Below are 24,851 nucleotides of genomic sequence, written 5' to 3'. Positions count from 1 at the left end.
TTTCAAGGATTCGTGCTGTTACAGGTGCTTATTCAGATATACCATCTGTTTAAAATAAACCTTCATGAGTTTAAGATTAATTTAATTTTCACAAATATTCGCATGTACAGCATGTGGCTCTGCAAACTTTTACAATCTAAACTGTAATATTCTGGAGCTTAATTTTCCTTTCACAGCAGGAGTGGTCCTGCTGATTAGCAGATCTTTTTCAAGCTCAAATCTACATATGTGATTGATCTACAAAGTCTCTTTTGTATAAAAAAACATTTTTGAACTGTAAACGCTTAAAGAATTCTGTGTCTGCTTGCTGTGCCCTTCTTATTCTAACCTTTGCTGTTGGTGAATTTGGGATCATGCAACAAGGGGCAGCTACCCTGGAAAAGGGCAGGAGCTAACAAGCTCACTGGAGAAAGCACTCTTTTGTACTTCTGCTTCTTCCTAAACATTACCAGCCAGCCATGGCCACAGTCAGGCTCCCAGGGTAGGAAATCCCTCAACAGGACCTACTATGGTTGTTCTTCAGAGCAAGTACCATCACTCCTGAAAGTCTCTTACTTATCCAGGTTTTATTTCTTCAGACTAATCCAGGAAAGAAATCAGCTTTGCTATCCCATCCTCTTTATTTTCTTTCTGACTTCTCCATTTACATGCTTTGCAAATTTGTTTCACTATAGAAAATAACTGCTGTAACATTTAGGCTGTCTGACTATTGTCATTGGAATTGGCATGGAGAGCTCTGAATTTCCTGCTCCATGTGGTACTTGTGCAGACTGCAGGTCAGAAAGCAAAATCATTCAGACATTTGTCTGGTAGCATGCCTTTTGTCAGCAAATGCTGAAAGCAGTGCCAACATACCTGTAGCTTTGCTCCCACTGCTAGACAGGGTAATAAATACTTCAAATTGGAGTGACTTCCAGTCTTTTTGAGTGTAGGTAGTCAGCAATAATACAGCACTCTCATTTAAAAGATGAAATTAAGCTGTCAGAAATATTATGTGTGTGGCAGAAGTTACATGGAAGCTTGCTGACAGCAATCCTCACTGTTGCTCATCTCACTCGCCCTGTTGCCAATGGGGTTCTGTCATTATTTTTGCACTTTGAGTTAAACAGCTGTCAATTTTAACTTACTTGTAGCAACTGGTGCAGACAAATTAGTTCCTAGCCCTGTGCTGATTATCTTGAAATAAATGGGAAATCCAGAGCTAGCAGTCAGAGGGGTAAGTAGTCTGAATGGGACAGAAATGCAATCCACCAAAATCACAAAGTAGCCTCAATTTTTGGATCTTGTGACCCATTCTTGAGAAGACAATAAATAGCCTTTCTGTGCTATAAAGAACCACAGAACTGCAAAGAGGTTCTTGTTCTTGACAGAAAAGAAACTTGCTGGAACACATTGGGTACTTTAAAACTTAGATTTTGACATTTCCTGAAATACCGCCACAATAAAGGTCTATTCTTTTACAGTGGAATCTAATGTTACATATTTCACCATCAAATATTAAGTAACAATAAAGTGTTTGGGGATGCAAAAAAACTCCATCCTCTGTGCCAAAGCCCTTCCTGCTAAACACTCCTTAGAGTTATACAGAAAAAGAGGGAATACACAGTTTTCCCTTTTGGTAAAAAAAACTCTGTATTGTCAAAAGAAACAGGAATAAGTTTCTGGCACATCCTGATGTCTTGCTCAGGCACCATCAGAAGATGACATTCCCCAGGGGGAAGACTGACAGTCGAGTTCAGCTGCGTTTGGGCACTTCACGGTCCTGTTCTTGGTTGAGAAGTCAGAGAATCATTCTGTGATACATGTGATGTACACAGGCCTGACCTATTACTTTGCATGTCTCATGTCCAGTCCTGTTTGTTTATTTACCTTGGGCTGTTCTGCTAGAACAAACATTCTCATCTAGATCCAAACAAAAAGATAAGCACGCCAGCATTGCTTCAAACTCTCATTTCCCTGAAAAGGCTTTCTGAGGGGAAGGGACTGTCTAAATGGCTGGTGTGCCCATTCCCCATTTTAACCAGTTCTCAGAAGAGGTGCTGGCTCTGCCTGACACCACCTGCAGCAGCTCTAGGTTGCAATTACTGGTAGCTTTACTCATATTTTGGTTCTCCAAAATAAGGCATGCTAAACAAATCTGGATTTTTAAGTGATCAGAACTATCTGGTCACTTAATGATTATTCTTTGCATTAAGACAGAAATTTAGACACTACACTGCATTGCACAAACCCACACTGTCCAAGACAAAGCAAAATATCTGCTCCAGACAAAATGAATGCTCTCCTCTTTACTTGCAAGAAGTGTCAGGCTTTTGAGGGAAAGATCAGAACAGTGCTGGGTCAGGGAAACAAAAAGATGACTGCATCCTCCTTACTCTGTGCAGGTACAACCAGCAAGGACTTCACCCGAGACTGAACTTCCTCTCTTTGCTTTTCAGTCCTGGGCTTGAAAACCAATTTCTTTTTTGTCTGTAGCAGGCAGCGGCTCCAGAAGAGAATGACGAGCTTTAAACATCAGTCATTTGGCCCTAGCCTCCCACAGCCCATGAGCTAGGAAACAGCATGATCTAAACAGTCTCAGAATGGCTCTTCACACTTGGAAATATGTTCCCATGGTTTTTCAGGCACACAGAGAAGCACCAGCTGGGAAGGCCATTCTGCCCAGTAGGAGCCAGGTTTTACTTCAGCAATATCCTTATTTACTTCAGCAACAGAAAGATAGTGACACTTCAATACAAATTAGTATTTACCAAACAGAAGTCTTAAAAATAACACCAAGAAAATAAAGAAAGCATACAGCTGGGAAGCTGCAAACCTCTGTTTTCCTCTTCTCACACTGTATAGGTAACATATTTTTGTTTAAGTTCTTTTTAGAACATTCACCTACAGTGAGGCAGAATTTTGGAGGAGGGCAGACATATTTATGCATTCATATACTGCAAGGCAGCAACAATGTAAAAAAGAGCAAGAAAAACAAATTACTATGTAGCACCGAAATAGAGATTGCAGCCACTGTCCCAATCCTTACCTTTTAGAGTTGCCTTCTTAAGTACCTTCATGGCATAAAGCTGGCCTGCATCAGATCCTTTTATCTTTCTGACTAGAAATACCTGTAAAAAGCAAATGTTTTGTATAGATGAGTACTGAATTTCTACTTACAAGACTTACTGCATTCGACAGGAGAATAGATACTATGATTCAGGAAATCTAATGAAAACTACTAACTGAAAGCATTTCATATCTATTTCAGCTGCAATTGGTTGAGCTAGCTTTGGAAATTTCCAGTTTTAAGCCTTTACCACCTCACAAAAAAAAAAAACACAAACATTTTCAATATTATTAACTGACCTCATATATTCAGTTAAAGATGGGTGAAAAGCTAGAATCAGTGTGCACATATCTTTTCATATTCTGACCAGCTTTACACACAAAAAAAAATATGTCTCATTTGTGTCTAGGAATGTGCAGCATCTTAAAATTATTGCCATAAATTAAATTAAAGAAAAAAATCAATTTAGTGCCATTCATGCCATAAGTCATGAATAGCAACTTGCCAAAGATGTAGCTGAAGCAGAAAGTTCATACAGCTGAAAATCTGTTGTTATTATAAGAAAAGACACTTTTTCCTGTTACAGTCTCCTATGCTTCCTTTTCTGACAGTGTGAAATTTTAATTAAAATAAAATAAAATAAAATTTGTAGCTAAACTTGTACTCTTTTTGTTGTACTACATGCAAATATTTCTTATCTGCCCCTCAGTGCATCTGAGCACTGCAGGGGTAGTGAGCAACAGGATCAGTGGTTCAGTTTGGTCTTTATCAGACTTTCAGTGTTTTAATAAATAAACAAGTCTTTTAGCTGGTTCCTAGGACACACTCTGTCTGCTGAGGTCAGAAGTGTGACCTCAGAAATTCTCAGAACTTCAAAAGTCAAGCAACAGTGTCTCTTCTTTTTCTATTTCAGCACTTGTGCTACTGGACAGAAGCTGAAGTAAAAGTAGAAATAAAAATATAGTCCCACATACATACAGTCCCCTATACTCATTAATATATAAATTATCAAAGGCTAGGTGAAATTATCTAACCAATGAATGTCTATTTGGATTAAAAATTCAAATTCTTTTATTAACTGCCTATCCAGGAACCATGAAGCTTTGTTAACTGTCTTCACCTAAAATATAAAAAGCCAAAAAAAAAAAAAGGAAGGAGTATGTTTCTAGCACAAGTTGTGCAAGTTGAAAGACTCTTCCTCCTAAAAAACCTCAACCTGTAAACAGATTAGATTTTCTCAAACCCATTTGAGGAAAGGTTTGTGAGAAGGGAGAACAACTGCTATCAAGCAGGTACAGAAGCTGGGGGAGGGGGGAAAGAAAGAAGGAAATTCTCAATTCTCTCTGAACAATTTCAACAGGACTCTCATATCTGACAGCACCACAGCTGCAACACTTCTGCAACATGATCTGATAGGGGTTTGGTGGGACTCTCCTTGTGAAGGCGTTTCCTGTGCCTAGCAGATACACACAGCTCCTCAGCCCAGCGGCCCTGACCTGCCCAGCTTGGGCACGCGCTGCTCACTCCCTCCCAGCTCCTGCTTCCTACTCTAATGAACATAAAAACACCTCCAGTGCTCACAACTGTAGGAAAAAATGATGAAATCTGGATGCAACAGGTACACGTAAGACTTTCTGAAGTGGTTTTTTTTTGTTGTTGTTATTAATGATAAATTAAGCTCAGCTGCTCCAGCATTAACAGGAAAAGTCAATTCATTTCGAAGTTTACAGAAGAAAGTTGGGATGTTTTTCTGTCCAGGTCAAGTAAAAGATTTAGTTTTTGTATTATGTTGAAAAGGAGGAGACAGTCAAAAGCATGCTTTTCCAGACACTAGATTTTCAGCTGTATTATTATTTTTAAAAATATTTTTGGGCTCTTTACCCGAAAAACAAAACCCTTAGAGATAATGGTTTTCAGCAGCACTGCACATAAAATAGCACAACATACTGAATCTGCAGAAATATTAGGCTGCAGTTCTAGAAATATCTTGTTTGCCCTATAATCTTGCAAAGCTTGTAATACCCACACTGCTGTAACAAGCAAAAGTATCAATTTACATTACCAGTCACTAGTCAGCTGTTCACTGTAGCATGGGATAGGGCACTTGTCTGCATTCCCTCCAAAAGAGATGAGTCAAGAACACTGTGTTCTATTCCAGAGGACATCAAAATAACCACCAAACCAGAAAGGAACAGAACAAATGGAAATGCATTGTATTGCAAAATGATGTCACCTTTGTGATTATTCTTAAATGGAATGCTACACATCGTTCTTGAAACCACCAAGTAACCCTGAAGTGCTAAACTGACAGGTTATATTAGCTGGACTATATTAGTTTGCCAGAATAGCATGTGCATGTGGCTGGTCACGACTTTCAGTTTTCTAGTTTTGATATGTTTGTAAGGTTATTAACACTTGAACTAGCACTCCCTTAGCTGGAGCAACTGGTACATCACCCAAAACCTGATATAAAAAGCTAAGCAAGTGCTCTGCATCTCAAGAGTGTTGGGGGCACTCCCTCTGACACCAAAGACATCTTCTCTATTTATTTAGGCCTTGGGTGAACAACTAGAAAACTTAATGGTTTGCATCCCCAGAGACACCAATTTGAACTATTAGCTCAAATACCAAGGTGATGAAAATGTAGGTGGTTGGGGACTCCGTAAGAAACACAGAGCAGACCTCTCTTCCCCATGTCTTTGCTGCTCCAGGGAGTTTACTGATGTGTCTCACATAAGATATGGAAAGTGATTTGTAATTACATGCTGCTCCAGACAGATACACTGTCCACACTGACACTCTGATGCCCAAGAAATCAGACTTTCTTTTGGGAAGTGGTTGCATAGACCAGGCATTTTGCTTATAAAATGCCTAAGGCTAGAAGGCCAACTCAAACAATACTGAAAATACATCAATACAATCTAAGATAACCAGCAAACCATTTCTAAAATCTTTACTGTCTATATATGAAAACCAACTATTCTGCCTCTGTTACTTTTATCAAAAATGTTTCTTTCTGTTGTTCTTCACCTTCTTACACTGAGTCCCATAGTCAAACTAATTTTGATCTGTTTGCTTTTTCACATTCATTTAATATTTCAAACTTAAATATACTGCGCTCTGAAGAATTTCTTGAGTTTAAGACTTGGTATTGAATGTTAACTTTCTTGATATCTCTCATCTCAGGGAATTTCTAATAGATTTAATCATCAATATAATTCTAGAATAACCAGGAAGCTGATAAACACTCTTAATATACCTTTCTTTAGGGATAAAACTAAAGGTTTTGATTAGAAAATAGGTCTTTAAAACTCCACAGAATAATACAATTATAAGGACTTCGATGCCTAGTTTCAGCTAGGTTTACTGCTCTAAAGGTTTCAATGTCTTATTTAAACCACAGAAAGATTTTAAGGCTGAATTGACTCTTCCTTCTTTCTCTCCGTCTTTCCTTGCTGTTCTCATTTCCAACCAACATGCCCTGCTGAAGAACTGTCTTTGGAATGAAGAACATCCTTTGTCTTAAGATATGTGGCAAATGCTACTGCTCCACAAATTAGCTTGTGGCAGGGTTTTTTCCCCCATGCTCTTGCTATAATGATTATTGTATTCTGCACTGGGGTTTATCTCCAGGACCTCTGTGAACTAAACAGAAGTCTGGAACTCAGAAATGTCCTTGAGGTTACCCTCAGTGGGAACTGTGCAGCTAACTTCTTTAAGTCTTTGAATGTTCCTATTTACACCCTCCAACTAAGCAGCAGGGACACACTCACCTCCCTAGTGGATAAATAATCCATAAATATCACTTACCACTGTTTGTAAACAGTGATGCTTTACTAACAATCACTTGTGCTCATTAGTCCAGGTACAGAGCCATAGCTGCTGTTTCTGAACTGGTTCATATGCAGAAACCCAGCTAAAAGACTGAAGCATTACTAAAATGAAGAAAGGCTTTCCTTATCTGCCTTTACAATATAATTTATATATGGACAGTGTCAGCAGTGTAAATTAACTCAAGAGAAAGGACACAGTATTTTCAGTGTTGCTCTGGCTGATTAGGTGACAATAAAAATTACCTTTCCATATGAACCTTGTCCTAATACTTTCAACAGCTCAAACTGAGAAGGATCTGCTTTTTCAAAACCTTCTTTGACATGATGACTGATGTCTATTTCCTTCACAATACCTTCTTCCTGCAAAGGAAAAAAAAACAAAAAAACAAAACCCGCAAATCAGAGCCATTATCTTAAGGAAACATATTGTTTATTAAGATCTTGTCTTCTGTAATGCTACAATCATGTAGCAAATTTTGAAAATAGAAACAAATGCTTGTCTAAATATTTCACGTGCCTGTTACCAGCTGGGGAGGGTAATTGTCAGGACATCCAGACCTGGTACTTCTGTTTATTAAGCCTCAAGATATGACTAGATAAAGACAGATTATACAAGCTGAAGCCAAAAATACACTGCAGAGCTTGGTGTGCCCATCAGAGACCTTGACAGTAGAGTCGTATGTACTCAAATTTGCACTAGAAAGGCTCCATCACACTTCTCTCCACATACTTTCTCAGCTTCCCTTCAAATCATCATTTAAGTCAATCTTAAAAAACTTCCTTAGTCTTAAGCAGTAATTCTTCTAATGAGTAGGCAACAAGGAAAGACATTGCTAAAAGAGCCTCTTCCTATTTACCTCAAAAATTGGAAAGTTACTACTGGTAACCATTTAAACAGAAAGCAAATTAATGATTAGATATAAAATGAGGTGGTGGTGGGAGAAGACTGACACACACTTTGTTGCTTCCAAGAATTCGTTTTTTATGCTTTGGGTTTGTCCAAGTTCTTTTGTGAAAATCTTTCCTCTGTCAATTGATGCACATTCCTCAAAGACATCAGCAGAACTAGGACCTTCATCTGCAAGCTGTGACATATGGCATTAGTTTCAGTTTTTTGTTCTATGTTATTTTGGCATGTTCCTCTAAAGAGAGAGCAACTGGGTCACTTGAGACCCAGAGGGACTGCACAGAGTTTGCAGCAACCCAGAAAGTCATTGAGCTGAAAAGAAACCTGGAAGAAAGAATGTGCTCCTCAGGACACAAAGATAAGGAAAGATAACACTTACACACCTTTTTATTTCTGTAGTGTTTTGTACACCTACAGTTGAGCTTTTTGGTTTATTTGGTTTGTTTTTGTTGTTTTTCTTTTTTTTTTCCCAAACTACTTGTTCTAACTTCTCAGTAACAAAAATATGGATTTTCAGTACAAACCTTTTTTTAGTCATCTCCCAGTTTGAAGGGACTTACTCATTTAGGAATAAGTTTGAATATTTCTGCATCCAGCAAAAATAATTGCAATCTCACAAACATTTTTATGTGGACATTTCCTGCAATTTTCCTTTCTTCCCCTAAAAAATCCTTATAAGACCTAGAAATATAACATTTATTTCCCACTCTTAAAAATTAATGTTGAGAAAACAGAAATAATATCCTAAAAATAAACATGCATAAAACCCCCAAAACATCTGGCCAAAACACATTCTGTGTTAAATAAAAATAATTTTGATTTTCTTCTCCTCCAGAAAAATTGCTATCACTTTCTACTAGCTGTAATTTGACAGATACATGGTTTGTAATACCCAGATTGCTTTCTAAATTGTAGTTTCAACCATTCTCTTCCCTACCCTGCCTCTTAACACTCACATACTTTGGAACAGTGGACTATATCCTCTTCTTGGTTTGGAAAGCTTCCTGTAGTTCATTCATGCTACCACAATCATGGAAAATAATCATAATTTCAAGGCAACTCCTTTTTCTGATCCTAATTCCTACAGTTTAAGGTTTGCCTGAAAGGAAATGCATGAAACCAATGAACAGTTTTCACAGAGAGATTTAAAGGATTTCTAAATACAGAACTGTCAAGATCTCTCTTTGCATTTTTCTTTCTTTAATTGCTGTGTGAGATAGCATAACTTTCTGATATTAAATATATAATATTTTTCAATTATTTTATACTCCAGCATGAACCATGAAGTCACTTTCAGCTACATTTGCAATTTAAATGATGAGTGAGTTTCAATTCTCCCATTCATACTACTCATCAAAGTCAAAGACCTACAACCCCAAGCATATTTCTCACTGCATTACTGAATTAAATATAACCTCTTTAGGTTCATGAAACACGTTCAGTTACAGGAATATATTGAAAGTATTACAATGATGAAAATTCAGCTTGCTGGAAGAATGCTTAAAAATTTCTTGCACTCTCACAAAATAGCATAAATAATTTATAACATGCAATGATAATAGTACTTAAATTATATGTATCTTTAATTAAAAGCTCAGGGGAAAGAAAGACTATTTACAAAAAAATGGAACCAAATACAAGGCCTAGCAATGTTTATCAGAGAAGCACAGATTTTAAAGACAGAAGAAAAATGCTAGATTTTGTGATTATCAAAATATGAAAACATTGGTTAGAAAAGGCTTCTAGGGGGTCATCCACTTCAGCCGTCCTGCCCAAAATCAATATCACTGACACTTGATCAGACCAACCAGCTGGTTTTTGTCCACTGTGGTTTTCAGTGTCTCAAATGCTGAAGCTTGAGCCACTTCCTACAAAAGATTATTCTCCTTCAATCTGCCCACAGTCCAGTCGAGCTGGCGGTTCCACGCGCCCTTAGGAGGAAGCAGGATATTTTTCTAGGAAGGTAGGATTTCCTGTGGATTTCCTGTGGTCGCCTTGCTAGAAAGGGGCAGCAAGGCAGCACTGAAGAAAAAGCATGCCAGACAGCTGTTTTTTCACCCATCATCACCACAGTGGTGTCACTTGTGAGCTGTCCAAGGGGTAGATAGCATTTTAGCTGGTATGACAAATCCACTTCCCCCTGGAGCAGAAAGCCAAACTGGCAGTGCCGGAGACTGAAGACAGACACAGCTCCTTAAAGGAAATACATGCTGGTGTGTTTGTACACATGCACCCATTTGCCTTGAATGTATTTCTATAATCTTATTACTTATTGGCTGCATAAATTACGGAATAACTTCTATTTATTTGTTTTACCTTTCCAGCAAAAAAACCCAGCACAAACCAGTCTTATAGTCTTTATTTAGATTCTTACTTACATCAGATTTTCTCATTTCTTCCTGTATTATGCTAATATGGAATCTGACTTAATTTTTCTCAGGTACTGATGATCAGAGTGAAGCCCAAACTGTCAAAGCACGAGTATTTTGGGCAGGTCTGCCAACTATTTTGGTCTGGGTTGCAGACTAGAAACTTCTCTAATACAGATTTATTTTTCACCATTCCAGCAAGTGCATCGTATCTGCATCAAGAATTTGCATTCAGCAATAAAACTGAGACATGACAATCACAATACAGACGAAGCCTGCACACTGAAAAAAAAAGATGTTTTGATGGAAAGGATTTCACTCTGGGGAAAAAAAAAAAAAGAAAAAAAAAAAGAAGCCAACTTCAAAACTGGTTTTGATCAGTGAAGTCAGTGGAATCAAAAGGGAATGTTCCACAGTTTGATCTTGCAACAGCTGTGCACACCAGCCCAGGCTCTTGCTCCCGGCTGACTTGTCCCACACTGCATTAGCAGGAATGCTTGACTTGATGAAGCTTAATCTTTCGTAAACTTCTCTAAATATTTATGTCCACATAAAAAACGTCATCCTGTGACAAAAGTGAGACGGGTGTTCTTAGTGGCTTGAAGAATGCACATGGGCAAGCAGGATAGACTAGAGAAGGGAGGGCAATAAATTGGAAGGATAAAAGAGAAATGGAGAGTGCTTCTCTATGTTAATACAAGAAAGATCTACTCTGGGTCTGATTCTATACTTCATTATTCACTGAAAGGCTTCCCCCAAAGCTGGCAGAAGGTTTGGACATAAAATAACTCACTATTAAAATGGAAAGACCATTTTGATTTCTTCTCCTCTGGGACATAGGAGAGAGCCTCTGTTCTCGCCCTGTGACTGTGGATAGCACAGACACAACTGCTTTGGTGCTTCTGGAAGGCAACATGTCCCTCTAGCATTGGTTTTAGCTCACTTCCAAGACTTTTTCATGCCACCTTGGAGAAAGAGAGGCACTAATGCTCAGTGGCTGCTTGAGAGCAACCACAGAAAACTTCTAACTGCAACAATACTTCCCAACTCATTGTCTCATGTCAGAGGAGGATTAAGAAGTTTAGGGGTATGGATTTGGCAGTGGAGTACAAAAATTCATTCAAAAAGGCAGGCCTTCCTGGAGAGCAACTCTTCAATTTACTATCTTGCCTGTTCTACAGCCTCTCAGCAAACATTATGGAAAGAATACTTTGTAGAAAATTGACAGGTTTAACAGCTTTGGGAGTCTTGTCTGGCTACTCCCCAGCTAGTTTCTGAACAAGCAGAGCTAAGGTCACCAAACAAAGAGACCACCTTAACTGCCAGATATATTTCACCCACACACAAAAAACTTTCCTCACCAAAACTTCCCGAAATATCAGGAGGGGGAGGTTATTCAAGAATCAGCTACTTTTACCAATGGAAAAATTTATGCTACCGTATCATATGCAATAAAGCCATGGTGCTAATTTGATATGATTATTGTTTTGAAAAAATCAGCAAGAAAGGATTCCCAGTTTTATTCCTTGCCTGGTCATCTCCTCAGCTGAAGAGAACCAAGACTGGTGTACGGGTATGGCTGTAAAGGGTAAACTTCATTTTCCAACAAAAGTGTGTGCACTTTTGGTGTACAAGTTTTACAGTCTTTAGGCTTGAGTGCTTTAGGATCTGAGGTCAATGAAGAAATTAACAAGAATGTGGCAGGAGAACATAAGAAATAATGATAACTCATAAGACATTTTACTGTTGTTCGAGATAATCATTTGTCTACAGTCTATGCTCAGGATACAGACTGTATTTTGTTACCAATCTTCCAATTTGGCAGGTTACCACCTAACATAAACCCAAATCACAATTATTTAACTACCAAGAATCATGGGCAACACAGCATTTCAAAACAATATGATTCATTAAGAAAGCAGGTTTAAAACTGTGATATGGGAATAGTTAGGACAGGATGTGTCTGATAAAGATGAGGCCAGGTTTCTACCTCTGTTTCACAGCTTCTAATCTGGCTCAGCCCATAGGAAAGTAATTTGTGTCACACTCATAATGGGCTATTCAAATGCTGCCTAGGGCAGGAAATGAATTGCTGGCCTGCATTCAGTTCTTTGAGGACAAGTATCTACATTAAAGAAAAGAGTATAGGAGCATTTTCAATAGCCTCTTCCCAAGCCAGTCTCCAGCAGCTGGAGTAAAAATTTAAAAAGAAATTGTCCATTTAAAATGGGTTATAATCCAAATTCTGGCCTTTACTGTCATCTGGAAAGATGTAAACAGCAATAATGCCATAAATGGGCCTGGTTGCTTTGTTCTCTACTGTTAAATAAATATTTGCTTTAACAACAATGAATTGGACTTACTGAGCCCTTAAAGAAGCATGTGGAACTCACAGTGAATTCGCTGGACATTGTGCCAGGTCTGTAACTGGCTTTCCAGCATAAGCTTACCTATCTTCTCAAAAGATAATATGGAATATATTACAATTTTAAGAGAGACTGGGATTTCTTTCCCAGATCTTTCACAAAGGTGAATAGAATGTGTTATCTTGAATATGGAATTCCAACAAATATGTCATTACTTAGTGGAAAACAAAAACCTTAAGAGCAATTTCTGTGGAAATCAGCTGTTAAATTCAGCAGACCTTTTTCTAGAGAGGGTAACTACTAAGCTCTCTTTAAAATGCTTTAGCACTTCTCTCCAGCTCCGATTTTTTATCCTACATTTTTAGTTTCTTCTCCCTAATACATGACTGTACAGTTGGGGTTCAGCTGCAGTCCAACAAACTAAATGGAAAGAGATGAATCACAGAGAGCAAAGGCAGTCAATACAATCTGCTGGATAGATTGGTGAAGGCCATGAGGTGGAGGCTTGAGTATTTGGGAGATTTGGGTAAAATCTTTTAATCTTTTGTGACACAAGGCATCCTGTATGTCTTTGATGAATCACTGAAGGCTGAATTCAGCTAAATAAATGCAAGCATTTATAGCACAGGAGACAATGTTGTGAACTAGGTTTACTTTGCAGTCAATAGAGAGAAGCAGGGAATTCATGATTTAAAGAGATCAAATCCTTAAAAGAAATCACATCCTAAAAAGTGCACATTTCTGTCCAATGACTATGAAGGAAGCCTCAGATAACTTGCTGAGTTGGGGGCTTCTGCAGTTGCATGAGATGAATTCACATTTATAATTTGGTTTTGAAACGCACTTAAATAGAGAAGTATTGTGGCCAGATTTTTAATACCTTTTCAAGAGAGATGTTTGCTGATAAATGCCATGAAACTTCCATTGAAATGGAAGATTTTTCTAAAGAACTTACAGACTTGAAACATCTAGACAATTAAAAAATACTCTAAGTTGTTGGAAATAGTCCACTAATCAGGATTTTGCAGCTCAGTAAATCAGGCATTTTTTCTACTTCCTCCCTAACCTGAAAAATAGGGATAGTTGCGTTTTGCTATGAGTACCATGAGAATCAACACAGAAAAAATTGGCATTCTCATACTGCAGTAATGGACAGACAAATTATCTGTAGTGTATCCAGTACACGAGATATCAGGCAGCCTACAACTGAATTCTTCTTTAGCTCAAATTGAAGCATTTTGAAGTGCTCTTTATCTGATGACTGTAGTGTCTTCACAGACCCATCCCTGACTAGGACAAATATATGCAACACTATGACTGCAAAATTACATGAGGAGAACAATCTTCCTATTCCAAGTGCAGATATGCATTAAGTACAGGGAGACACCAACTCTTGATCTAACGTTCAACTGTGGACACAAATCACTAGCCAGGGTAACTCTAATTTTTATGTTGTTTCTTATGCAAACTGCAATAGTTTATGAGGAGTGGTGAGAAGAAAGAGTGCCTAACAAAATGTTAAAGCAAGGGGTTAAAAAGAAAAAGACAAAAGCAGAACCATCTGGTCGCAAAAAAAAAAAAATACAAACAGTTGGCCAGCCTTACTCTTACGGCAGCTCTCTACTAATACTCAAATACATTTGTGAACTTTTACCAAAAACAGTCTCAAAATGAGTCACACCATTAAAGGACAAAGAACTCAACAACATTGCTCTTTCTACAATAAATAAGAGCAGGAATGTTTTCACCAACATCCTACTTGGCATGGCTTCCATGTGTGCCATTAGCCTTTACAACTCCAAAGAGATGTAAGGTTCATTGTTGATTGTTTCTGCTGGTGAACAGGCAAAAGAAGAACTGCTGCTCTTTCATCAGAATTGCTGCTCTTTCATCAAGGAACTAACTCCCAGTGTGTCTGGAGCCAATGCATGGCAGAAAATGTGCCTCTTAGAAGTGTTAAGTATTCTTGTTTCCTTATGATGATTCCATGTCACCACTGAACAGGTTATGAACAGGAACCTGAACAGGCTTACCTGCAGTGGTAGGGGCCAATATACACGACTGCATTGAAAAATACTTACATTATAACATAGCTGAGGGCTGGTTCCCACGTCAGCATTGTTCCCTGTGCACTCTGGTCTGAACAACTCTCACAAACTCTTTGTGAGTCGCTTGGGTGACTCCTGCCAGAGACCCTCCCAGGGATGCCCCCACCCACCACCACTACAGCCACTCGCCAGAGCTCCTGGCACCTGCTCCAGTGCATCAGCACTCACAGATGGAACACAGGAAAGCTCTGGTGGGACAGTCCTAATGTGATGGTAACCTCTGCTCCATGCATTTCCAGAATACAGGACTGCAACCTCTTTTACAAATTTCTGGAAATATTCTGGAAATTACACAGAGCAACCTCTGCTCCATGCATTTCCAGAATACAGAATGTGGGATGTAGCCCCCACATTCCCATGTCCCATCTTCCTGCATGTGAAATGCAGGTAAGGCCATCTTCCTCTTTCATGTGGTTAGGCACTGAAAAGATACCAAATGCTCAGATACTATGCTATTAGGCTTGAAAAAGAAGGAAGACAGAAAAGAAGGTCTATATGTTAAGAGTACTATTCAAGAAATATAAATACTTGCTAAATTACTCCAATTCTTTTATTGCTGTATTCAGCTGCTTCACAGACTAGAAAAAAAAAAAAGGTGCCTGATGTTTTACTAGTGCATTTGAGTGTGAAATAAAAACTCCAGCTGGACTAGGAAGATAAACTGCTTAAGCAAAACATATTTTGAACCATTTCCCCACTGTTTCATTATCCAAATAAAACACTGCCCACCACAGCAGTGTAAATGGCACCACAACACAGTAAGTAGAAAATACAAAGCCCTGGGGCACTTGGATGGTGATTTTAAAGAACTGAATCATCTTTAATATGCATACTAAAGGAAAAATACCAGTTTTCATCTTGAAATGTGAGGCAGAGTCAACAAAAGGCTGTAATAAGAGATAATCGCATTACTGAAGTGTTGGATTAGTCAGTTGAGGAAATATACCCGTCTGCTGTTTACAAATCACTTGTAGGCTTTGGTAATTATAATTTTGTCTCCAAGAGGAATATTGACCTGCTTGCACATTTTGCATCCTCCCATTAATTAAATCAAGCATCCACTAAGGGTTCAGCCAGCTTGTACTCCACAAACTGGAGTCCTGCCGGCATCATGTTAGGGAAAAACGTGTTGTAATGACGTTCATTATCTCAGTGGCATTTTGCAGGCAGAGCATTAATAGGGAAATGGACTAATGTGAGGTCATTATGGAATCAAAGCAAATACAAATTAGTTTTAATGCTACTATTCACAACATAGAGCATCAGTGAAGGCACTGAAGGAGAGAGGCTGAAGCAGCTGAATGAGGCAGAGAGAAGATGGCAAAAAGGAAATTTTAAGAGATGATATGACAAATTTAGCAACATGGACAGAGGAATAAGATTTGGAGGGCAGAGAGAAAAGGGGGTATCAAAAAGGACGTAAGACAAGGGCAATTGGCTTGCGCCTATGCCAACAGAGAATTAAATCAAGAGAAGAACTGCAATATTAGATTACTTGAAATGCAAATTTTGCCCCTTTTATGCAGCAGCTTAATCCAATTGAAATACTGAACCATCTTCCTGGGATGAGGAGAAAGTACAGGCATGCATGTATATACTGGAGTGATCTGATGGGAAAGCTGGTAAGCAGTCCTGGCATACTCAAAACAAAGGGTGAGAGCACAATGGGGACGAGAGGTGCTTTGCTGCACAGTTGGTTAATGGCCTTGGGCATCCAGCCTCCTCCAATAACTCAACTGGGCCTCCAAAACACAGTATGAATGCAGTGCATCTAGACTTTGTTTATTTATGTAGACTCCAGCTTCAATTTTTTAAGTTACACAAAAACACACAGATAAAATTAAAAAAAAAGAAGTTACACAAAGTACCTGACAATACCTCATCTCATGCTGGCTCCAGTTTCGTGGACAAATATTTAGCAAGGGATAATAAAACTTGTCTCTTCAGCTGTATACTTTTGTTACAACCACAGCTAAGAGCTGTTAGGTCATTATTTGCAGACATTCATATTTCGGTGTCTAAGGACTGTTACCATGCACAAGTACCTCTTAAACAGAGTTTTAGCAATCTACTGAAAATCTGGCCCAGGAAAAGGCTCATAATATTTTGTGGTTTTTTAACTACTAAGAAACCTCTAGTTTAGGTCATGTCCCTCAAAGATTCACACAGCCGATCTCCAAGGAAGAAGCTGCTAAATAATTATCACACATCCTCTTTTCTGTGAAGGGAATAATTGTTTACAATTACTGTATTAAACAGAAGCATACATTATGTACACACACTGACTGAAAAGATGTGCATTTTGAGGATGAGAATAAACAAAACACAAAAAATCCATCTGGATGCAAAGAACACCTTTGCAACACTGTTTAGAAGACTCTCTTATTTCAAAGAGGTCAAACTGCTGTACCAATCTGTTTTGCAGAGGTTTACAATGGATAATGTGGTTTTGTATAACAAAAGGGGGGTGGTAAGTTAGTTGTTTGTCAGCTGACCGGGATCTTGACAAACTTATCATGACAGCATCACAGCAGCAAAACTTCAGCCAAAGCTGATCCACAGTCTACTGAAGTCTACTGAAAATGATTTCCAGAGTAGGATTCATCCAAACATAGGTCCAAACTCTGTTCAACAACCAAACTTTGCCTGAGTTAGCTGTCTAAACTTCTGTACAGCTGACAAAAAATGGGTGCTTTTAGGCTTTTCTTCCTTTTAGACAACAGTACATCTCCAGTAGTCTAAAGCAGGACTTAGTAAGCTTGCCTCTTTCTGCTAACTGTAAAGGAAGTCTATTAGCTCAGATTTATACTTCCCTCATTCCTCAATGATTCCTTTAGCATTAGATGGACCATATGCACTTTGCAAAAGACATACACTGTATTATACTGGATATTTCTAGGCCAGCTTTTGATCAACCCACCTTTTCCACTATGGATTTTCTACAGTCTCCAGCAGGCAACACATGATACTCTCATAGTTTAATTTTTCTGGCCTGATGTATACTTGTACAAACTATTGAAATATCCTGCAGAGACATTCTTACCCTCTGTGCCTACTGTCATTATCTGCCACCACAAGTCAGGGAAATCAGGGCTCTTGGCCATGAAATTGAAAGCAGACCAACAACCCTGTGTCAGATATCATGCCAAACTTTTACACTGGGAGAAACTTTAACAGGTATGGAAAAAAACAGTGTCCTCAGTCTATTAATTCAAAGTAAGTTTTACTTCTTTGCACAGTCTTTGTAGCATTTGACCCTTTAGATCACCTGGCATCAGTTAGAAAACTGCCAAGCCAACTGAAAGCTGAGCCCAGCTGCAGTGCTCATCACCACGCTCCTGCAGACTGCAAGGCTTGGCTTTCATCTGCCCTGCAGCTCTTTTACTCACTCAACTGTGAAAAGAGACATTTACATCAAGTGGTCCTGCTTCTTACCTTCAGACACCTTATTCACAGAAACCCTACTTAAAACAGGTATATGATGGTGATGAAGGAAGGCAATGGAAAGGAGCTCTTTCTGTTTAATCCATTTCTGTGCAGAAGCTTCTGACGTTTTAAAATATTGAATATACCAGTTTTAGAGCAAATTTACTGCTTTAGCCTCCATTCTACAAGTATTTTTTAAACATATACACAAGCAAGAAAAAGGTCAAATGGAGATTACCAAGTTCCTGCTAGGTAGTTTTCATTGACCTGCAGCTATTTCAATATTTTTCTGTTCTGGCTCAAAACTGTTAAAAACAAATTCACATGGCATCTTAACTGGTAAAGGCTTTGTTGTTTTTTGGTGTTTTTTTTGTTTTTTTTTGTTTTTTTTTTTTTTTTTAATAAAAGAGAATCCAAATGGCTTTACTGAAAATCAGGTTACTGTGCACTGTAAAGTGACAAAGTAGAGAGAGAAGACAAACTTATATCTACTGTCTTATTGAAGTGACAGGTTTGCTCTCAAGTACAGGTACAGAACTGTGCCTACAAAAAGTCCAGAGCACAGATAAAGATCTTTGTAGTGCAACATTGCAACCTCTCTCACAAGTTTATCCCCAATGAGCTGGAGAAGTTAAAAGTTATTATGCAGTAAACTGTGAGATTGTTCCTATGCTCAGAGCAGCCACAGAGCTGTCTGGGACTCCTGGAAGAGGCTAACCTCCCATTCAGAGAAAAGTGAATGGGCAGAGATTAAATGAGCTCTTCCTATTCGACTTTTAACATTCATTTCGGATACAGCTTCCATTAGTAACCTAAACAAAGGAAAATGAACAGTAAAATACAGTGCCACACTTTACACAGGTGCTACTCGTTTTTTGTTGTTTTTTTTTTTTTTTTTAATATCAAGCTAATAAAATAAAAATGCTTTTTGGTGTTCCATATGGTGAATGCTATCCCATTGACACTCAAAATCACCAGCTGGCTCCACTGGGCTGCAATGTCAGTGAAATCCTTAATGAAGCTGGAAGACAGAATTCTGAAGAAGAATCTGATGACACATTATAATCACCAACAATATTTTTTGCTACATAAAAAATTTGAAAATCACTTGAATTCAGTAATTGTGTAGGAAACACAGTGCACCAAGCAACATCTATTCCTGCTCCTTTACAGATAAGGCATTTATTGTGCTTCTCAGGGAGTCCTAGACAATTGTGCCCACAGTATATTATAGCCTTTATAGTGAGACTTATTTTATAACCCTAGCCAGCCAACCCATATCTGTATCACATGTAACTATAGTGATGTTTTATAAACAACAGCAAGAAGACAACTGAGTGGTGAGTGAAGTGATTCAATCAACCAGTAATGACAGGAAGCTGAAATTAATATTATGGACAAAGGAAAATTAGAGAACACAACCAGAAGATGACAAGTGAAAGCCAAAGAGGAAAGCTGAAACCACACAAAAGTGTTACTTTAAAGAAGTGTTTAATCAAACACACAAGTCCAATGCTCATTTGTTTTCCCCATTTTGTCATAAAAGAAGAGCAATTCCAAAGTGTTTCAAAGACATCATGGGAGGTAAAGTTTCTGCAATTTAAGACAATATGGTAAGGGAAAAACTCTTTAATGTAAAACACAGTGAAAAGCTAATTATGAATTTGCCACAAATTTTACTTTGTTTGTATTCTTAAATTTATTTGCATTTAAAAGCATTCCTTTTTTTTTTTTTTTTTTTTTTTTTTTTGCTGACTACACTGCAGGGTCCTGCTATGCCAAAGCAGAATTCCAGCTCGCTTTGTTAAAAGCTCAGCTGTCCAAAAAACATTATTTTTGGACTGTGTTTTTTCTGATTTGTTTTCAATGTTCAGAATGTTTCTTTACCCACAAAGGCTGAGTAAATTGTCATCTGCTGTCTTTGAATTTTATCCAGAACTTACAACTGAAACTTTTTTGTACAGGTCAATACCAAAATATTTTGTCTTCACAGAACTCCTTATGCTTGTGAAGATACACATGGATGTCATCAGTGAGTCTGGATTAAACTATGTTACTGAAACCATCTAAAAAGTCAGGTAACACAGGAATTACAGTTCTGCATAGCTGCAATATCTAAGCTTCCAGTTCTATGAAGTACCAAGTGAAGCTGGGTGACATGTAACACTGCTGTATAAATAGCCTTCATTTGGAGGTTAAAAGTAAAGAGAAACAAAAATTCATATCAGCTTCTCATCTTTGTACCAACTTCTACGCCATCAAGCTGTAACTGTATGTTTTAAGGACACTGAAGGTTGATTAGATGCAACTATAACTAAAATTCCTGGAACTGCAGAGAGCAAAAGAATCTAACAATCTTTAATACACATGCTGCAAGTTGACCCAGGGTGATACATAGCAAATGCAAACAAGTATAGAAAATGCACAACACTATTCCCATTATTAACAAGGAAAAAGTATATGATGTATATCCACATGAATATGCTGGATTTTATCTGGAGCAAAAGCAGAAGAATGTTTTTTCCTTTTTTTACAAAAGTTCATCTGAAGATCTAAGGAGTCCATTCCACACTAAACAGCACCTATCAGCCAAGTTAGCTACTGCATCTCTCTTCCTCAGAAATCACCTATGAAAGGCACCAATGAAAGGATAATCCCTTTCAGTATTTTCTTCACCAACAAAGAAGCAAACAAAGTTACCACGCAGCCTAGCTGAAAACCTCCTGCCTGCCTTCCAGTCACCCTGTCATAAATCTTTGGGTGTTAAGCTAAGTCTGGGAGAGTGCCAAGAGGAATGCAGGGTTGGGCTGGGCAGGAACCAGGGTGGGATGCAGCTGCAGATTCCTGGGATCCACACCAGCATCATGAAGGGCGTGATGGGGACACGAGCAGAGCTGCTGCCTCTCAGCCCGTGCTTGGCTTGGAGAGGTATTGCCTCAGAAAGGTCTCCAGCTGCTCTGCTCTTGGGAAATTATAAAGGAGTCTTTTAAATCCCAACTTGAAAGTGAGCCACAGGTGAGCGAGGTGGCAGCTCACACAAGGTGTAATGGAAGGAGCCAGGTTGTTTTGTACTTGTGGCCAGCTCTGGGAGAGACCTAAGGCAAAACACACAGGGCACATTCCAGCAGCGAGCCCTCAAAGTGAGGACGGAAGGGTTTGGGCTGTGGCAAGTCACACAAAGCAGAGCTGACAATCTCCCAGCCTGTCACAGCCACACAGCTGCTCCACACTGCAGGGTAAAGGCCACAGAAATTCTGAGCAAAGGCAAGAAACAAGTTTGCAACCCATGTGAACACTGCCAACAGGGAGGCTCACAGACTTGGTCTTGCAACTCCCTCCCAGGCCACTCTGGGACTTGGGGATAACACTGCTGGCCTAAACAAAAGCTGCTTCCCACCATCTAACGTGTGCATAGAAACACAAGCCCTAAACCAAGCCTGTTATAATGTCAACCAGCAGTATTTGTCAGTTGTGCAAGACTGGAGACATGAACCAAACCTGAATTATACTATGGACACAGTCAGGGACAATAAACCTAACTACGGCATGAAAAATTCAGGTTAGATGTCTGGAAAATCCTTCCCTGGGAAGGAAAACATCAGAACAGATGCCACTTACATGTTACTAACTTGTATCCTAGCACCCTTCAATTGCCTCTTTTTTGCTTTGTCCTATCTGATATGACACTCTTTTGCTGTGTTTTTTCAAGAACCCACAATGATCTCCACATGGCTGTAAATACAACAAATTCCATTAACAAATTACCATTACAAGATTTATAACAGATATTCAGAATCCACCTCACAAATATAAGCCCTAGCTTTTAAAAACCCCTTTCTTTATAAATAGGCATAATTAATTACCAGCAACATAAGCAGATACTGGAGAACTAACTGTTCTTGTAATAATTTTGCAGGATCAGGCCCTAAAAACAGAGGATACAGATGGTGAACACAAGATGCACACTGAGTGAAAACAATTCTCCTTTTCCCCAGTGGCAGAATGCCAGTTAGTTAAGAGTCTGCTAATGATGGTACAAGAGGAAGAACTGCCATGCATATGTGCCAAACTTACTCATATAAAAAGTGAATTTGGCATCAATATCTGTTGCAGCTAATCAACAACATGAGATAAGTAGGGCAACAAATTATGCCCCTTTTAATCAGCTAGCACTGTCATCTCCTTTATAAACAGGGAGAGTTTCTAAATTTGTTTTTGGTAAGTTTAAAGCACTAAAAGAAGATGGAAACATCCTGTTAACAAAATACTGGCTCGACCATCAAAGGACTTTCTACAAACTTCAGAGCATCATCAAAACACATCTATAGCATCACTCCATGAAGAAAAGTCAGGAACAAAGAGCAGATTCATCACTTGGTATTTAAAAGCTATTTGACAAATAGTAAATTATTAGATCCTAATTGTGGATTTTCAACAGTGTGACTTCACTGTATTGATGAAGAAATAAAAGTTTGAGGAATTAGGCTTTTATTTTATTTTTTGCTTGACTAAACAACCAGATAATGTTGTGTTATTTCACCTCTTGTTGTAAAAAGAAGCAGAATGAAAACCTAGAATTGTACCAGTTTATCTTCCTTCAGAATGCAAATCTTCTCTGAAATAACTAAATGCCAATTCTTTTGGTATTCAAAAGGTGGCACCTTGCTTGAACAATGTATCCCTGACATGAAAATCTGCAAGGGAGAATCCCCACAGCTCCTGATACACCAACCCCCTCAGAAGAGCTCCAGAACCATATCCATTTCTATTTTAGCACTCCTCAGTGTGAAAAAACTCAGTAATAGAATATAATGCTTTGCAAAGAACAACCATTAAAAAAAAACAAAAACAAAACAAAACAAAACAAAAAAAAAAAAAACCAACAAAAAAACTGGATTAAAAAAGGCCTAGGTATCTAAAGAAACTTTTCTTTAAGTGATACAGGTCTAACACATGATTACTTAAACAACAACAAAAACCCTAAGCCTATATATTTATACAGGAAATTAACAAGAAAATCTAGGTTTTCATTCAGATTTGAAAGGTCCTTGCAAAGGATGCCAGTAGACATGGCAATCTATACAAAAATCTTTCAGTAATATAGAGCTCTATAAAATCCAGTAATTCAAAACTAATTCAGCAGAAAGCCAAATGAGAAGCTGCATGGTTCACCTGGTTTGTGAAAGACTCAGAACCTTCAGTTATCCAGTGCAAAACGATTTGCCAAACAGAACCCCTTGCCTATAGAGGGTGAATATAAAACCTTTGTTTATAAATGCATAAGGTAACAGCCTGAGGAACAGCCCAGCAGTGCATTAGTCCTGCAATGTCCCCTCATCTTGCTTTCTCTCTCTGTGAAAGAAAAATTAAATTCCCTTGAGAGTTTCTACTGCCATTGAAAAAACATTTCAACAATGCACATACAGGATTTACTCCACTGACCACTAATGCCAAAGGCCCCAAAACCACTTACACTGAAAGAAGATAAGTTTTGCAATTTGGAGATGCATCTATGAAGCAATGAAAAATTGATGGTTTCCTTTTGACTGCCATAGAAATGGCTGCTTTGTACATTTCTTTCCTCAGGGAATCCATTGCTATAATTTTCCATTGGAAAGTTTCTGTATTACTGCATTGCTAAAGTAACTGCAATGATGACCTAATCTGGGTCATCAAAAACCTAGGATTAACCACATGCTTAAAAACAAACAAACAAAAAATTTGTTATATAAATTTACTTGCTTGACTGTCTGCAATTATTTTTATCAAATCATTGCAGCATTCTTCAAAATGTTAAAACACAGGCCAGGAGTTCTGCATTTTTCATCTCTAACAAATAAAAAAGCAATTTACATTTCATTTTGTTTCATGCTATTATCAACAGCATATGCACTGCAAACACAATCCATTGCAGGATGCCAAAGAAACAACAGAAACATTAATCTGGCCTCAGAAAACCCTACAAGGTGAGTAAGCATTAACCTCAGATGCTGTGAGGTTAAGCTGCTTGCCTATGGTCACGCAGCGAATTTGACAGGACCAGAAACAGAGGCCAAATTTCCTGATTCCCCAGTCCTACCATAAGGCAACACTGATGTAATTGCTTTATTTTAATTTAATGGTCTGTACAATTCATGTTTCTAAATCTCCAGGGTTTGTACCAGCAGGTATTAATGCTTTACTTTAGGTTCAAAAGTACGACATACACCAAAAGCTGGTTTTAGGTTAATGGAAATGAACTGGCCCATTTCTAACCACCGAGCTGTTTAGAGCATGCTGATGCTTACAGAACTGTATGGGAATGCTGATGGGTTCCATCACCCATCATCAGAGCTGGCAATGCAGTGCCCAGGCCAGCTTTGCACAGGGTGCCCTGGGACATTTCCACGCAGCTCCTCTCTGTGTAGCCTTGACCTAACCCTTGCCAGCTCAGCCTGAAATGCCACCAAGAGAGGTCATTCTCATTAGATTCAGCATATCCTCACTAGGTGGGAGGGTATCCAGTGGGTTTGGCAGGGGGCTACCTGCAGGCATAGGATATTCTGGCTCCAATAGATCAAACAGTGGCTCATTAGAACTGTTAGAGGGCTCAACTGCCTCAATTCCCCAGTCCCATTTCTGCTGATGCAAGTGAGTGCCCAACATTTCTCTGGAAGAACTCCAAATTGTTTCTTTCCAGTGGCTGTAAGAGCACCCAGATGTGGAGAGCTAGGACAAGCTGCAGGTAGCCACACTTTGGAGACTCATCATTTACACCACTTGCAGAAGAAGCACAGAGAATCACATGCCTCAG

General features: G+C 38.6%; 1 protein-coding gene across 1 annotated transcript in view; it reads right to left on the bottom strand.

The window, feature by feature from the left end:
- RPS6KA2 (ribosomal protein S6 kinase A2) overlaps nt 1–24,851 on the bottom strand; it is a 157,031-nt gene that overhangs the window by 87,323 nt on the left and 44,857 nt on the right. The window contains exons 2-3 of the mRNA XM_053973455.1: nt 7,126–7,242; nt 3,029–3,110 (exon numbers count right to left, since the gene is read on the bottom strand). Coding sequence (XP_053829430.1) covers nt 3,029–3,110; nt 7,126–7,242 — 199 coding nt within the window. The remainder of the gene's footprint in view (nt 1–3,028; nt 3,111–7,125; nt 7,243–24,851) is intronic.

The sequence above is a fragment of the Vidua macroura genome, chromosome 3, assembly GCF_024509145.1.
Source record: "Vidua macroura isolate BioBank_ID:100142 chromosome 3, ASM2450914v1, whole genome shotgun sequence".
In the NCBI taxonomy this organism is placed as follows: domain Eukaryota; kingdom Metazoa; phylum Chordata; class Aves; order Passeriformes; family Viduidae; genus Vidua; species Vidua macroura.
Note: the sequence above shows the minus strand (reverse complement) of the source record. Positions and strands in the feature narration are given on the sequence as shown.